Source organism: Salmo salar, chromosome 14, assembly GCF_965601325.2.
Source record: "Salmo salar chromosome 14, fSalSal1, whole genome shotgun sequence".
NCBI lineage: Eukaryota > Metazoa > Chordata > Actinopteri > Salmoniformes > Salmonidae > Salmo > Salmo salar.
Window position 1 is genome coordinate 36,583,362 of NC_138304.1, and position 16,271 is coordinate 36,599,632.

The window sequence follows — 16,271 nt, forward strand, 5'->3', positions numbered from 1 at the left end:
ATGTTGCAACAAGCTAGCCAAGTCCGACCATCCTGATATTCTGAACTTACAGTGCCAGACAAATGTATTGACACCCTTGCACTTTTCTGAAATTGTTTCCTATTTCTTTTAAAGTACTTGATGTTTTAGGAAGAGGAAGGACTCCTAAGGATTCCTTATTTCCATGTTAGAAAGTCATGTTTGTTCTACGGTACGGCGTAATTCTATGTCAGATCAAACTTTATTTATAGAGCACACTTCTACAAGTGAATGCATTTCAAAGTTGTTAAAACAAAAAGTAAAATAATAAATAAAAATGACAAAGATAAAATAGATGATCTAGACAAATGAAAATGTTAAAATTAAACAGATCATATTAATATAATAACAGGACAATAAAACAGTGAAACCAGAGAGACTGTTGGAAGGAAAATAAGATAAATAAAATTGAATAAAGCAAATAAAATTATATCAGGTAGATAAAATAGCACAATAAAATGACCCTAAGTAAAAGCACGGCTAGAAAGGTATGTCTTGAGCTCTATCTTAAAAATGTCTACTGTCTCTGAGGCCGTCAGATCCTCCAGCAGGCTGTTCCAACAGCCTGGTCTCATAGACTAAACATAACATAGTAAATATAACTCCGGGACTCTCAAATTAGTATGATATGTTACGTTTGGTTACACAAGACAGATGGTTGCTTAAGGCAAAAATGAAAGTAGGGTGGTTTGTCGGGGTGGATGCATAACGTTAAAGGTTGCGAGTTTGAATCTCATCAAGGACAAGTTTAGCATTTTAGCAACGTTTAACTACTTACTACTTTTTAGCTACTTTGCATGTTAGTTAACCCTTCCCCTAACCCTTTAACTTAACCCTAACCCATAGCCTAGCTAATGTTGGCCAGCTAGCTAACGTTAGCCAACTAGCTAGAATTCGTAACATATCATACGTTTTGAAAATTCATAACATATTGTACATTTTGCAGATTCGTCAGATATTATTTGAATTGTAATTCGAAACATATCATATGAAATGGGTGATGGACATCTACAAATGAATACATACCATACAAAATGTAACATATCATACCAAATGGAGTGTCTCAGATTTACCCGCAGAATAATACGAAATGCTCTTAGACCAGGTTGGTTCCAAAGGTCCGGACCATAATGACTGAATGCAGCCACACCAAATGTTTTAAAACGTTGCATCGTGCAGAACGCACCTGAGAACAGCAGAGTGGAGAAGAGTCAGGATGTTATAGGATGAACAGGTTGGCTGTCATGGTTCCGAAAGACAAAACTATGTTGAAAGGCTATGACATACTTCATGAACCAAAATAATATTATGAAAATATGAATGTGCATTTTGTTATAAAGCGGGTGATCGGCATCTTGAAGGGGAGGTTCCATATTCTTAATGGGCCACTTCCTCTTCAGTTTGTGAAGACTCCGCGGGACAAAATGGAAAACAGCGAGGTGGCCACAATTGATAAAACTGTACGTGTGTGCAGCTTTGATATTGTAATCTCCATTCTCATCGACACAACCTAATGAAACCATTCTGAAAATGTGGTATGGTATTTATTAAAGTATAGAAAAAAGTATAGAACTTGTTTGAAACACAGCTGGCAAACAAAGACCATAATCTACTTTCATGTAAACTTAATTTCATGATATATTTCAAGTAACTATTGATGCATTATAGCTGATTTACATTGAGGTTCTTTACTTAGGGTTTTTAAGGCACATACATAAACACTCCCCTACTACTTATTCAGACAGTGAAGCTAAAACTTTTTATTTTGGCAAATTGACTCTTTCATTAAATATATGTTATTGAATATAGCATGGTTTTTATGATTTTATGATACAAATACACATTACCAGTTGAAAATAGGTTGTTGAAATGAAAGTGAGGAGCCGTCAACAGTCAAACATGAAAAATCAAATCAATTTAGAGGAAAAGCTTGTCATAATGTCTCAAAATACCTTCTGTAACACATTTTTACATAGAAAGTGTTACTGGAAAACTATGCAATTATTAACTATTTGTTTCACCTGGTTTGAGACAACATTAAAGAGCGACTGAACACACTAATTCCACATTTCTCTGTTGCTCTTTAAGAAAAAACAGATTTCAGACTTGAAGGTGTGGTTCGATGTGGCAGTTAATAATGTTTGTCCCCCATGAGACACCATAGGAACGATGCCAGTATTATGAATCTAAGATAACTCAAGAAGTCCAACTTGGACGTTTTTGCAGAGGAGATTTTAGTTGCGTAATTTTACATATAGTTAAGATGTTTGGCGCTGTATTTCTCAAGTTAAACAAAATGCAAACAAAGTGAGATGGGCAGGTGTGTCTCAACAGCTGTGTGTTCTACGGTGGATTGGATAGAGCGCAATCACCACAGCTGTGTATCCGGTGTTAATGGGCAAGTGAGCATTGTTAAAATCAAAACCCAACCCTAAAGTAAGTTGTCAAACTTACTTACAAAACTCAGTTTTGGATGAGACTGAATTTATGAACACAATTATTCTATTTACAATTTTGACAATAGAATAAATGTTTCTGACTCATCGGTGCTACATAGGCCTTTTTATATCAGAAGATGTTTATTGCCTTCAGTTGCGCTTTAAACTTGTGTGTGGATCCCCAGGGTATGCAGGTGCCACGTATTGAGATACTGGACTCTCTCCTATGTGAGTTTTCTGATGTGACTTCATGCTGGAGCGCTGAGTGAAGCATTTCCCACACTGTTTACACTCGAAGGGCTTCTCCCCGCTGTGGACTACAGCATGTCTGATCAAGTTGCACTGCTGGGTGAAACTCCTGCCACACTGTTCGCAGGTGTACGGTTTCTCTCCGGTGTGACTCCGGAGGTGTACTTTGAGCTGGCAGAAACGCTGGAAGCTCTTCCCACAGAAGGTGCAGCTGAAACGCCTCTCGGTGGTGCCGCCTGATCTCCACTGAGTCCTCATTCTCTTCACCATGTTAAAACTACTGTGACTCAGGCTGTATCCAGAGAAGGTGGAGGTGGTGGCCATGTTTGACCCTGTCGTGCACTCACTCAATCTCACTGTTGCTTCTGAAGCCCTGTATTGATGCTGCCTTGGCTGTAGAGCTAAACTATTTCCAGCATTATTTGAGTTCAGCCTTTCGCTACTCTGTCCCTCTGGCATCTGTTGTCTAGTCTCATTAGCCAATGTCCTGACATGTCTTTTCCTGTGTGCTGCTGCACTGAACATGTTAGCATGTGGTTTTCCTATAGAAGAGTGAAGCGATGGCCCTACATCATCTGTCATAGTAGGAACAGATGGCAGCCCACTATGAGATGGGTAAATTGAGATATTCTGAGAGTACTCTTCTGCGGAATGAAAGGAGAAATCTGGGTGGACATCAGGGTCAGTGTCTCTGCCTGGATCCACAGAGGTCCACAGCTGCCCATCAGACTCATCCATGACAAACTGGTCAGGACCTGCCAGGGTCGTGGTCTGATCCAGCTCCTCCTCTTTCACCATCACTAGGTCTAGTGAGTCCTCATCTGGCCGGTGCTGCTCTGCGCTGAACACCTCTGTAGATGTGAGCTGGGGTGTGCCTGGTTCCTCTGGACGATCAGAATTGGGGTAATGTTCCACTGAGTCTCTGGGAGATATATTGGGTTGTGTGATGAAGTCCTCATCACAGTGCTGTTGCTCAAAGGATGGTGGTTTCCCAGGCTTGGAACCAGATTCTAAAGATTTGGGGATAAACATAAAATAAACATAACAAAAGACCCTTAACAGTTGCAAAACATGACTGCTTTAGAACTGACTGTGTGTCCGTGCGCTACATATCCCAGAACATAAAACACCAATGTAGCAATTTGGAACGTGCATACCACCATACCCACACAGTCTTCCATAGACAGACAGAGCAGTGCCCCTTATGGTCACACCCACCCTCTCCAGTGATCCTGAGCTCTTCCTGAGGGTCAGTCTTCCACACATCCTCTGCTGTCTCCTCATCTTTGATCAGTATGGGTTCAGTCTCCACTCTCTGCTTCACATCTGTAGGCTGTAACAGGGACTGAGGTTATTACTCTGGACACACACCATATCTAACCCTTTTCATACTCATGAATCACACAAAAGCAGTAAATTCTCCTGATATTCCAATAACAGAATTGATCCTAGAGGTCAGGGGCCTCATTTAAAACCGTGCGTACGTACAATATATACCCCAAAACATGTGTGGCCAGTTTTCACACAAAAGTTGGCATTTATAAAAACCTAACTTGGCCAGAGAATGTGCTCACCTTCCCGCAAAAGTTAGACCATGCCAATGCAGTTTCTATGTGGTTGAAGCATTGCATTGCAAGCAGGCAAGTAGCCTAGTATTTCTTGCAAACGCGGGTTAAGATGGTTATGTTTGTTCATAACAAATAACAGGTTAATAACAAGATACAATCGTTTGCCGTTAGTGAGAAGAGAACATCAATTTCGTTTATCTTCGTATTATAAAATAATTAGAAATAGGCATTTGCCTAGGCTATTATTTATTTAATTTCCATGATCATTGCAGATTAAATTCATCACCTTTTCTGTGATGGTTTCATACTCATCAGGTAGCCTACAGGCCTACAACAAGTTAGATACCATTCTCCGTCTCTCATTTAATTGGCCCACTTCACAGTAGTAAATAGATAAGCTATTTCAAGTATTTTGCTCTATGCCATCTGATCCAGAGCACAGTTTAACAATAGAACAAACGATTGTAGACTACTTCTGTACTGTCTGAAAAACTGTAATTCAACATTTCTCCAGTAGACAATATTTAATTTGTAAACATAATAGATATTTTCATAACCTTGCCAGAATAAATCCCTCACCTTTTCTGCCCATTTTGGGTTCATATTCATGAAGTATCCTAAAACAAATTACCACGGCATCTCTCATTTAATTGGGCCTATTGAATATACCACGGCTTTCAAACAATCAGTTTATAATGCTCGATCACACACGCACTGTTTCACGACGGGTCTGATGTATACCTGGAAATATCGTGTGCGCCAAGTTTATGAATTTATATATGTTTGTATATGCGCAGTCTTGTCAGTAATGGCACACGCAGATAGTGTTAAATGAATGCAACAGTTACGAGGCCCCTGGATTTCTGTAATTGTAAAATGTGATGTATCACACCTGGGGTTGAGAGTCCTCTTCAACAGCCAGCTCTTCGTCTCTCCACTGTGAGTTACTCTGCTTGTTCAAAACAATCTTGACTGGATATGAAGATCTCTCTGATGCCACGGGGTAAAAAACTGGAAAACAATTCTATTCAGTCAAATATTCACTCGTGTTTTTCTTCAGTTGCTCCATGATGCAATCAAATGACCATGAATAAGAACACATCTATATACCTTTTCTTCTGACTCGTCCTCGTGTCTTCTTCAACTCGCTCTCCATCATTTGCCACTTCCTTTTCAGTACATCAATATCTCGCTGGCTTTGGGTCATTTCCAAACGTATAACAGCACAGCTATCATCTACACGTTTGTTTATTTCTGCTACAGCTGCTTTAGCCAATACCTCCATAACGGATACCAACTGCGCCTGAAAATTGCAGCTGGCCATCTTGTCCAGCCCAGTATTCTCTGTTATTAAGTAAATATGTTACAATTATGTAACTAGCCAATGTGCAATAAATAATAAATTAATACAAAATTCTTACACTATGGCAAATGTTGATATTGGCCAAATTTGGCATATGTAAGAGATCGATTAAGGCCAAAAATGTTTCAAGTAAGAGATGGGTGCGTAATCACACTTCCGTTCAACTCGTGACGTAAATATTTATTACCGTAAATATGAGACTGCAACAACCCTTCAAAATTGGTAGAATTTAGCGCTGGCAAGGCAATTTCTTCTTTTTTTACGCTTTAGTCACACAGGCGCCATTTTGAAACGAAAACGAGGCTGAGGTGGGAAATACTACAGTCGTGGACAAAAGTTTTGAGAATGACACAAATATAAATGTTCACAAAGCCTGCTGCCTGAGTTTGTATGATGGCAATGTGCATATACTCCATAATGTTATGAAGAGTGATCAGATGAATTGCAAAGTCCCTCTTTGCCATGCATTTTACATTTACATTTTACATTTTAGTCATTTAGCAGACGCTCTTATCCAGAGTGACTTACAGTAGTGAATGCATACATTTCATTAAAAAAATTCTGTGCAGGCCCCCCGTGGGAATCGAACCCACAACCTTGGCGTTGCAAACACCATGCTCTACCAACTGAGCTACAGGGAAGCATGCAAATGAACTGAATCCCCAAAAAACATTTCCACTGCATTTCAGCCCCAAAAGGACCAGCTGACATCATGTCAGTGATTCTCTCGTTAATACAGGTTGAGTGTTGATGAGGACAAGGCTGGAAATCACTCTGTCATGCTGATTGAGTTCGAATAACAGACTGGAAGCTTCAAAAGGAGGGTGGTGCTTGGAATCATTGTTCTTCCTCTGTCAGTCATGGTTACCTGCAAGGAAACACGTGCCGTCATCATTGCTTTGCACAAAAAGGGCTTCACAGGCAAGGATATTGCTGCCAGTAAGATTGCACCTAAATCAACCATTAATTGGATCATCAAGAACTTCAAGGAGAGCGGTTCAATTGTTGTGAAGAAGGCTTCAGGGTGCCCAAGAAAGTCCAGCAAGAGCCAGGACCGTCTCCTAAAGTTGATTCAGCTGCGGAATCGGGGCACCACCAGTACAGAGCTTGCTCAGGAATGGCAGCAGGCAGGTGTGAGTGCATCTGCACGCACAGTGAGGCGAAGACTTTTGGAGGATGGCCTGGTGTCAAGAAGGGCAGCAAAGAAGCCACTTCTCTCCAGGAAAAACATCAGGGACAGACTGATATTCTGCAAAAGGTACAGGGACTGGACTGCTGAGGACTGGGGTAGAGTCATTTTCTCTGATGAATCCCCTTTCCGATTGTTTGGGGCATTACATCAGAATTTTACAAATTATTTTCTGAACAAGTAGCTCCCTTCCTATTTGAAGTCTTTTTAGAGAGTATTAAAAACAATGTTCTCCCTCCTACAATAAGTCAGGGGTTAATAACACTGATACCTAAGCCTAAAAAAGAAGTGCTGCTCGTCGATAACTGGCGTCCAATTTGTCTTCTTAATAATGACTAGAAGATATTAGCTTTATTACTTGCAAAAAGAATTAAAGAAGTCCTGGATGCAATCATTGATGAAACACAGTGGGGCTTTATGAGGAACATATTTCTAACGATGTCACACTAGTATTAGACATACTTGACTACTCAGACCTAATAACCGAGGATAGCTTCATATTATTTTTAGATTTTTATAAAGCATTTGACACAGTAGAGCATCAGTTTCTCTTCCACTCCCTTGAGAGACTTGGCTTTGGGGATTTTTTCTGTAAGGCTATTAAGATTCTCTATACAAATGGTAACAGCTCTATCAAATTGAAATATGGCACCTCACCTAGATTTGAGTTAAAGAGAGGGATTAGGCAAGGTCGTCCTATCTCTCTGTACCTGTTTTTATTAATCACCCAACTTCTTTTAAATTCTTTAAATAATAGTCCTGTACAAGGTATTTCCATAGCTGGTAAAGAAATTATTATAAGCCAGCTGGCTGACAATACTACACTTATCCTGAAAGATGCTAACCAAATTCCCATATCGATCAATGTGATACAAACCTTTTCCAAAGCGTCTGGTCTATATCTTAACATTAATAAATGTGAACTCATGGCTGTCAAAACTTGTGTGACACCTTCATATTATGGTATTCCAGTGAAAGAAGAACTTACATATTTTGGCATAACCATTACAAAGGAGGCTTACTAAATGTTAACCCTCTTATTAAAAACACCCAGAAGAAACTAAATAAATGGCTACAGAGGGACTTATCTTTAAAAGGAAGAGACCTTCAGCCTTGGTTATTAGGAATCTCCAGACTAACATATGACGCTCTATCTTTATATCTCGACAGTAAAATAAGCAAGGAGATAGACCAGATGCTTTTCAACTTTCTGTGGAGAAACCATACCCATTACATTAGGAAAACTGTTGTAATGAACACTTATGAGAATGGTGGGCTGAATTTTCTGGACTTTACTACCTTAAATAATACTTTTAAGATCAATTGGATAAAACAATTCCTAAGAAGAATTTTATTCCTCATCATGTCTTCTCTACTTTTGGTGGATTTAACTTCATGTTGGTTTGCAATTATAATATTGACAAAGTTCCAGTGAAACGTTCTGCTTTTCTTCGGCAGGTTATTTTGTCATGGTCCTTAATTTATAAGCATAATTTTTCTCCACACAGATATTATATATGGAATAATTGGGATATATATGTTATAAAAATACTTCTTTGTTTTTAGAATATTGGTTCCGAAATAATATCCTATTGGTGAGCCAACTGGTAAATAATATCCTATTGGTGAGCCAACTGGTAAATAATATCCTATTGGTGAGCCAACTGGTAAATAATATCCTATTGGTGAGCCAACTGGTAAATAATATCCTATTGGTGAGCCAACTGGTAAATAATATCCTATTGGTGAGCCAACTGGTAAATAATATCCTATTGGTGAGCCAACTGGTAAATAATATCCTATTGGTGAGCCAACTGGTAAATAATATCCTATTGGTGAGCCAACTGGTAAATGCAGAGGGTCTTTTACTCAGTTATAAGGAATTCTTATCACTTTACAAGGTCCCTGTAACACCTAAAGATTTTGCAATTGTTTTAGATGCCATTCCCTCAGGTGTTGCTTTATTATTATTTTGGTGAGTTTCATATTTATTAAACATGTGGAACTCTAAGTACGCTGCGCCTTGGTCTACTCCTTTTGACGAGCGTGACAGAAGATCCCACCACCAAAGGACCAAGCAGCGTGCCCAGGAGGAGCAGGGATCCTGGGCTAGGGAGAAGAGAGAGTGGAGGACGTCCTGGACCTGGGAGGAGGTAATGGCAGGGGACAAGACCCTGCCATGGAAGCAGGTGGAGACGGCGCAAGTGGAACGGCGATGCTATGAGGAGCTAGCCCAACAACGGAAGCCCGAGAGGCAGCGCCCCAAACATTTTTTTGGGGGGCACACGGGGAAATTGGCGAAGTCAGGGTTGAGACCTGAGCCAACTCCCCGTGGGGAGCGAGTGACCGAGCAAGCACCGTGTTATGCGGTGATGCGCACTGTGTCGCCAGTGCGCACTCACAGCCCGCTGCGCTCGGTGCAAGCTCCTCACTGTTGTCATGCTAGAGTTGGCCGTCAGCCAGGAAGAAGTGTGCCGGCTCAGCGTTCCTGGTCTCCAGTGCGTCTCTTCGGCCCAGGTTATCCTGCGCCAGCTCTACGCACGGTACCCCCCGTTCACCAGCACAGCCCAGTTCGTCCTGTGCTAGTGCTCCGCCCTTGCTGGGCTAAAATAACCATCCAGCCAGGACGGGGTGTGCCAGCCCTAAGCTCCAGACCTCCAGTGCGCCTCCACGGCCCAGTATACCCTGTGCCTGCTTTGCGCACCCAGTCTCCTGTGCGTCTCCTCAGTCTGGTGAGACCGGTTCCAGCTCTATGTAGGAAGCCTCCAGTGATGATCTGTGGTCCGAAGCCTCTAGTGATGATCCATGGCACGAAGCCTCTAGTGATGATCCATGGCCCGGAGCCTGTAGGGATGATCCATGGCACGAAGCCTCTAGTGATGATCCATGGCCCGGAGCCTGTAGGGATGATCCATGGCACGAAGCCTCTAGTGATAATCCATGGCCCGGAGCCTGTAGGGATCTTGTTTTTGTGTAGCTGCCTGTGAGCAGCCCAGAACGTTACGTTTCGTTTTCTTCTGTATTGTTTTTGGTGAGTTTCATATTTATTAAACATGTGGAACTCTAGGTACGCTGCGCCTTGGTCTACTCCTTTTGACGAGCGTGACACTTACACTATTGTGGAGAGATATACTGCTTGGATTCTTTACCTACGATGGAAGTAAGCTGAAATATTTGTATGTAATTCATTTCATTATTCTTTTGGCCAAATTTCATATTCACAAATGTAAATTTACAAACAAAAAAACACATTTTCTTACCTTACCTTACATAAATAAAAAAACTTGCTAGCTAATTTGTCCTATTTAGCTAGCTTGCTGTTGCTTGCTAATTTGTACTGGGATATAAACAGTGAGTTGGTATTTTACCTGAAATGCACAAGGTCCTCTACTCCGCCAATTAATCCACACATAAAACTGTCAACCGAATCGTTTCTAGTCATCTCTCTTCCTTCCAGTCTTTTTCTTCTCTTGACTTTATATTGCGATTGGCAACTTTCATAAATTAGGTGCATTACCACCACTGACCTCGATCGTCTTTCAGTCACCCACGTGGGTATAACCAATAAGGAGATGGCACGTGGGTACCTGCTTCTATAAACCAATGTGGAGATGGGAGAGGCAGGACTTGCAGCGCGATCTGCGTCAGAAATAGAACTGATTTCTATTTTAGCCCTTGGCAACGCAGATGCTCGTTGGCGCGCGCGAGCAGTATGGGTGCAATAATTGAATAACATAGATTTCAAAATTTATTTTGCAGCGCATGTGATGCAAGCTGTGTGGTCAGTCTGTTAGGTGGTGTCGTGCAGATGGAATGATCAAGCAGGGAAGCAGTGGATTAAAGGGGTGATAACAGGAGTGCCTGTGAGTATTAGCATTCAGTAGGTAAGGGACAATTTCAGAGGAGGCGTTCTAGTAAATGTTCATAGATTGCAAGCAACAAGGGGTGAAGTTAGGGCAGATAGCCCGTATATTCTGTTACACTTCAAGGACCAGGTACTTCCAAATAAAGTAACCATTGGGTATATGAGTTATTATGTGAGGGCATATGTACCGAAGCCTTTAAGATGTTATAAATGCCAGAGGTTTGGGCATGTGGCAACAGCATGTAAAGAGAAAAAGAGATGTGCCAGGTGTGGAGGGGAGCATGAGTATGGGAAATGTGGGGATGGTGTAAAACCAAAGAGTTGCAGCTGTGGGGGTGCTCATAATGTGGCATATAGTGGTTGTGAGGCTATGAAGCTGGCAGTGGAGGTGCAACAAGTGTGAGTGGAGAGAAGAGTGTCTTATGCTGAGGCAGTGAGGGTGGTCTAGGTCCAGAGAGATACAGGTTCAAGAGAGAGATGGGTAGGAGCATCTAGATCGGGGATTACGGGGCAGGTGGGTGGCGATATGGTATACATAGATAAGAAAAAGTTGGTGACGTTCATAGCAGGAGTTATCACTCGCACTGCTGAAGTAAAGTCTAAAAGATTAAGCTACTAGTGGAAGCTGCTGGGAGACATCTGAGTATGACAGGGTTGACATGGGAAGAGGTTCAAGATGACCTCAATCAGCCGAGGGTGGAGTCATGTATTACTGGATCTTAGTTATGGTGGTAGTACTACAATGGAATGCTCGAAGCCTGTTGGCTAATGGGCAGGAGTTCAAGAAGTTCATGGTGGATATGCCAGCTAAACCTGATGTGATTTGTGTGCAGGAAACATGGCTCAAACCGAATGTGGAGTTTATAATACAGGGATACGTAGTGGTTCATAGGGACAGAGGTGTGTGTGTGGGGGGGACTTCCCTACAGGATGCTAGGCAAAGGTATTGAACAGGAATATGTGGAGGTATGGTTGAGAGGAGGGATGATAGTGGTAGTGAACTACTATAATCTGTGCCAGGTATTGGACCTAGAAGAGTTGGAGAGGGTGAAGGGCCAGAATAGAAGTAAGGAGTGAACATTACCCCATAGTATGCACAGTAGGCCAAAGGGAGGAGGTGTCAGTGGATGGAGTAGCAGGTGGGTTTTGAAAGGGCAAAGTTGGATCAGTTTCAGGAGTTAAGTGAGTGGGTGATGACTCGGGTGGATTTGAGAGGGGAAGTGGATAGTATGAATAACTGGGTGAGAGCAGCTTTAGTGAGAGCAGCAACTGAAGCGAGAGAGAGAACGAGAGAGGAGCATCCTGGAGTGCTGGATAGGAGGGTGGATGTAAATGATGCATTGAATATGTTGGTCAATTTCTTCAACAGATGATCAGGTCTATATAATTATCAAACATAAACTCAGCAAAAAAATAAACGTCTTCTCACTGTCAACTGCGTTTATTTTCAGCAAACGTGTAAATATTTGTATGAACATAACAAGATTCAACAACTGAGACATAAACTGAACAAGTTCCACAGACATGTGACTAAAAGAAATTAAATAATGTGTCCCTAAACAAAGAGGGGGTCAAAATCAAAAGTAACAGTCAGTATCTGGTGTGGCCACCAGCTGCATTAAGTACTGCAGTGCATCTCCTCCTCATGGACTGCACCAGATTTGAATTTTATGAATTATCTTTGAAAGACAGGGTCCGGAAAAAGGGACGTTTCTTTTTTTGCTGAGTTTACATTAGTAATGGAAAGGAAACACAGACTCTTTGTTTAAGTATTAAAATTCTCCTTTAGTAATACAATTGTCAGTAGAAGTTGGTACAGAGTACAGTATATGATAGCTCTCCCCAGGTTCTGCAAGGTGTCTAAGACATCCTGTAACTCATATAGCCTCTCCCAGTCCTCCTTGCGTAAGTTTCCCTGGCAACAACATTTTAATAAATCTAACCTCCCCCTGACAGCAGCAACCATCTTGTCAGCAATTAAAAGCTCAGAAGTGGGTTTGACCGAAACTTGACCTTTAATCACAAGTATAGGGTCATAACAAGGTGAATGAGTCCAAGCATCTTCTGATGAAAACAGCCACCTGTCAGGCCTGCGGCAGCCTTATGTTCTCAGAAAACCAGTCGTATTCTCAGAATGTCAGATAGCCAGGTGGGGCCCAGACAGGAGGAGTATGAACGTAGGCAGTTTCCGCTTTCTGATGGTGTCTGAAGGGCACAACACTCAAAACAGATGTTAACACACACACACACAGAGGTCTCCTAAAGAGGAGACCTTACAGTTTATCATAACACAATTTATTAACCCTTTAAAAGGTATGAGGCATTGGTTTAACCCCTTCATTCCCCCCTTTGAGGCCACAAGGCCTCAACAAAAGCAATGTAGCTCAAGCATAGTGATTATAAGAATCATCCATAAAAGGTGCATTAGATTGCAAGCAATCCTCAGGAGATTGAGGATAGCAATAAGGGTCTGGGTGTACTCTAATCTATTATGATGGTTGTGACATCTTCTGGCAGTGCAATAGGTGTTGATTGTGTCTTGGCATCATTCCATATTTCTCCAAGTTCTTGATACATTCTACCTGGTGGTGGAGAAGAATCATCGCCTTGGTCTGACATGGGAACAGGTCCCTGCGTCTACATACTCAGAAGGGTTAAGCCTCTCCTGAAGACAGCCTTCCTGGTAACTTCCGACTGCCCTCCTTGGCTTGGGACTTTGTCTCTCTCAGAGTCTAGAGGACAAACACCTGGAGCCAGTAGCTCATTCAGGAGTAATGGATAGATTCCTTCAAATTTATCTCCACAGTAGGGAGGGGGTGGAGCATATGGTGGAGCGCTGCATTCTAGAGGAAACTTCTGTTTTTATTTTTCCGATATTTTACCAGGTAAGTTGACTGAGAACACGTTCTCATTTACAGCAATATTTTTACATTACATTTTAGTCATTTAGCAGAAGCTCTTATCCAGAGCGACTTACAGTAGTGAATGCATACATTTCATTTCATGCATTTTTTTTGTACTGGCCCCCCGTGGGAATCGAACCCACAACCCTGGTGTTGCACACACCATGCTTTACCAACTGATCCACAGGGAAGACTGGGGAATAGTTACAGGGGGAGGAGGGGGATGAATGAGCCAATTGTAAACTGGGGATTATTAGGTGACCGTGATGGTTTGAGGGGCCAGATTGGGAATTTAGCCAGGACACCAGGGTTAACACCCCTACTCTTACAATAAGTGCCATGGGCTCTTTAATGACCTCAGAGAGGTCAGGACACCCGTTTAACATCCCATCCGAAAGACGGCACCCTACACAGGGCAGTGTCCCCAATCACTGCCCTGGGGCATTGGGATATTTTTTAGACCAGAGGAAAGAGTGCCTACTACTGGCCCTCCAACACCACTTCCAGCAGCATCTGGTCTCCCATCCAGGGACTGACCAGGACCAACCCTGCTTAGCTTCAGAAGCAAGCCAGCAGTGGTGTAGGCAGAAGTTGGTCAGAGTACAGTATATGATAGTTTAGTCCAACGGTAGCAATCCCTGTAAATCCACCATGGCTACTCCCACCTCCAGCAGTAGATCTAGAAGTATTGGAGAGACTAAGGAAAGATAGGGAGGGTGTTGATCCATCTGATTTGTTTAAGAGACGTCTGGATACTGTGTATCAGAATTGTGTGGCCATTTACACTGATGGTTCAAAAGATCCAAGGACAGGACGTACTGGGTCAGCATTTGTAGTGCAGGAATGTGGGGTGAGAGTCAGGAAACGTATTACAGATCATCTGACTGTATGGCAGAGATGATGGCCATACTGTTGGCCTTGCAGTGGGTGGAGGAAGTTAAGCCAGAAAGAGTAGTTATTTGCTCTGATTCATGTGCAGTGCTAAGGAGTCGCCAGTCCTTTATATCACGTAGCAGACAATACCTGCTTTATGAGGTGCTACAAACTCATGGCAGGAGTAAACAAATGTGTATACAGATAATATGTACATGGGTCCCAGCTCATGTGGGAGTGGAGGGGAACAAGGCAGTTGATGTACTGGCTAAACAAGCACTAAGTAGTGGGGATGTTGTGGTAGTTTCAATGAGCAAGGCAGAGGCAAAAAGCATGATATGGACAGTGATGGTGGAGAAATGGCAGGAGCAGTGGAAGAGATAATAAGGGCAGGCATTTATTTCTAGTACAGAGGAAAGTTGGGGAGGGGAGAATGGCAGGAAGGGACAGAAGAGAGGAGGCTATATTTACAAGATTAAGGGTGGGACACAGCCTGTTGAATAAAACCTTACATGTGATAGGAAAGCATCCAACAGGAAAATGTGAGCATTGCCAAGAAACAGAGACCGTGGAGCATGTATTGATACAGTGTGGACATTATTGGAGGGAAAGAGAGAGGATGAGATCTAGTATGAGGGAGAAGGGGATACAGGAAATTAGTCTAAAGAGTATATTGAGTATAACGTCATTAGATATAGTCTCAAATATTTTATATTTTTTAATAAGAGCAACGAGGCTGGCAGGTAGGATTTAGTTTCTCCCTGTCTCTGGACCACACTCCAGTACAGTAGGTGGCGGTAATGCACCATAACGTTGGATGCCAACCGCCGATAAACCCCACCGAATAAGAAAATAATAATGTTGGTAAATATTTAGCCGAACTACAACGAGAGCGGATACAAATTCATTGCTTTAACTAATTATAACAAATGTTAAGAAAATGTTGAGCAATGTAATAAAGTAATGACTTTTCAAATAAGTTACCTTACACGTTATGTTGGCTGACCATTTGTTAGCTACGCTGTCCTTACGAACCACATAGCATATCATTACAGCAGTATGTACTGGTATATTAGCTAGCTACCTAACGTTAGTAGTTATACCTCAAACTTGCCAGTATGTTAACTATAGGCTATCTAACGACCCAACGTTTATTGACTTGACTATTCTCGTCATTCTTAGCTTAGCTAAATGGTATAGTCGTGCGTTCTCAATGGACATTCGGGTGCTTTCATAAATTAGCTCTGGCTATCTACTCCGATTTCAGGGCACTCTAGTCTGAGTGTACCAGAGCACAGAATAATGAATTTACGAGCACTCAACACCCGTTGAATATGGTCAGTGTCAGTAAACATCGGCAAAAAAAGCATAATTAAACTGTTGCCAGCAGGACAATTACAGTCACCAACGCTGTGGATAACATGAAAACAGCCTAACCAGCTCTGCTAGGGCTAGTAAAATGGTCAGAGTGGTCTCAGTTGTGAATGGAAGTAGCTAGCAAGCTAACCAACGTTAGCTTGGGTGCTTGACTGCCGTTGTAAGGTCAGAACGCTCAAATCAACCCTACTTCTCGGCCTGAGCGTTCAAATCAAATGTTATTGCTCACATACACATGGTTAGCAGATGTTAATGCGAGTGTAGCGAAATGCTTGAGCTTATAGTTCGGACAGTGCAGTAATATCAAATAAGTAATCTAAAAATTCCACAACAATTACCTAATACAAACATCTAAAAGGGATGGAATAAGAATATGTACAGTTAAAGTCGGAAGTTTACATACACTTAGGTTGGAGTCATTAAAACGT

General features: G+C 42.0%; 1 protein-coding gene and 1 non-coding gene across 2 annotated transcripts; both read right to left on the minus strand.

Annotated features, from left to right (window-relative positions):
• Window positions 1–201: 201 nt before the first annotated feature.
• On the minus strand, window positions 202–5,819 carry LOC106569387 (uncharacterized). The gene is made up of 4 exons (XM_014140713.3): window positions 5,384–5,819; window positions 5,166–5,284; window positions 3,924–4,038; window positions 202–3,715 (listed from the first exon to the last, which is right to left on the minus strand). Exons 1-4 carry the CDS (start codon window positions 5,595–5,597, stop codon window positions 2,607–2,609), a joined length of 1,557 nt encoding a protein of 518 aa, XP_013996188.3. The 5' UTR covers window positions 5,598–5,819; the 3' UTR covers window positions 202–2,606.
• A 385-nt stretch (window positions 5,820–6,204) lies between these two features.
• Window positions 6,205–6,279, minus strand: trnaa-ugc (transfer RNA alanine (anticodon UGC)). Its single transcript has one exon. It is a non-coding gene; the product is annotated as a tRNA-Ala (tRNA).
• Window positions 6,280–16,271: the final 9,992 nt, after the last annotated feature.

Coding starts and splice junctions, on each gene's coding strand:
- LOC106569387 (XM_014140713.3), bottom strand. CDS start 5,597: ATGGCCAGCTGCAATTTTCAGGCGCAGTTGGTATCCGTTATGGAGGTA. Junction 5,285..5,383: donor AGGACGAGTCAGAAGAAAAG/GTATATAGATGT, acceptor ATTGTTTTCCAG/TTTTTTACCCCGTGGCATCA. Junction 3,716..3,923: donor GCTCAGGATCACTGGAGAGG/GTGGGTGTGACC, acceptor CCAAATCTTTAG/AATCTGGTTCCAAGCCTGGG.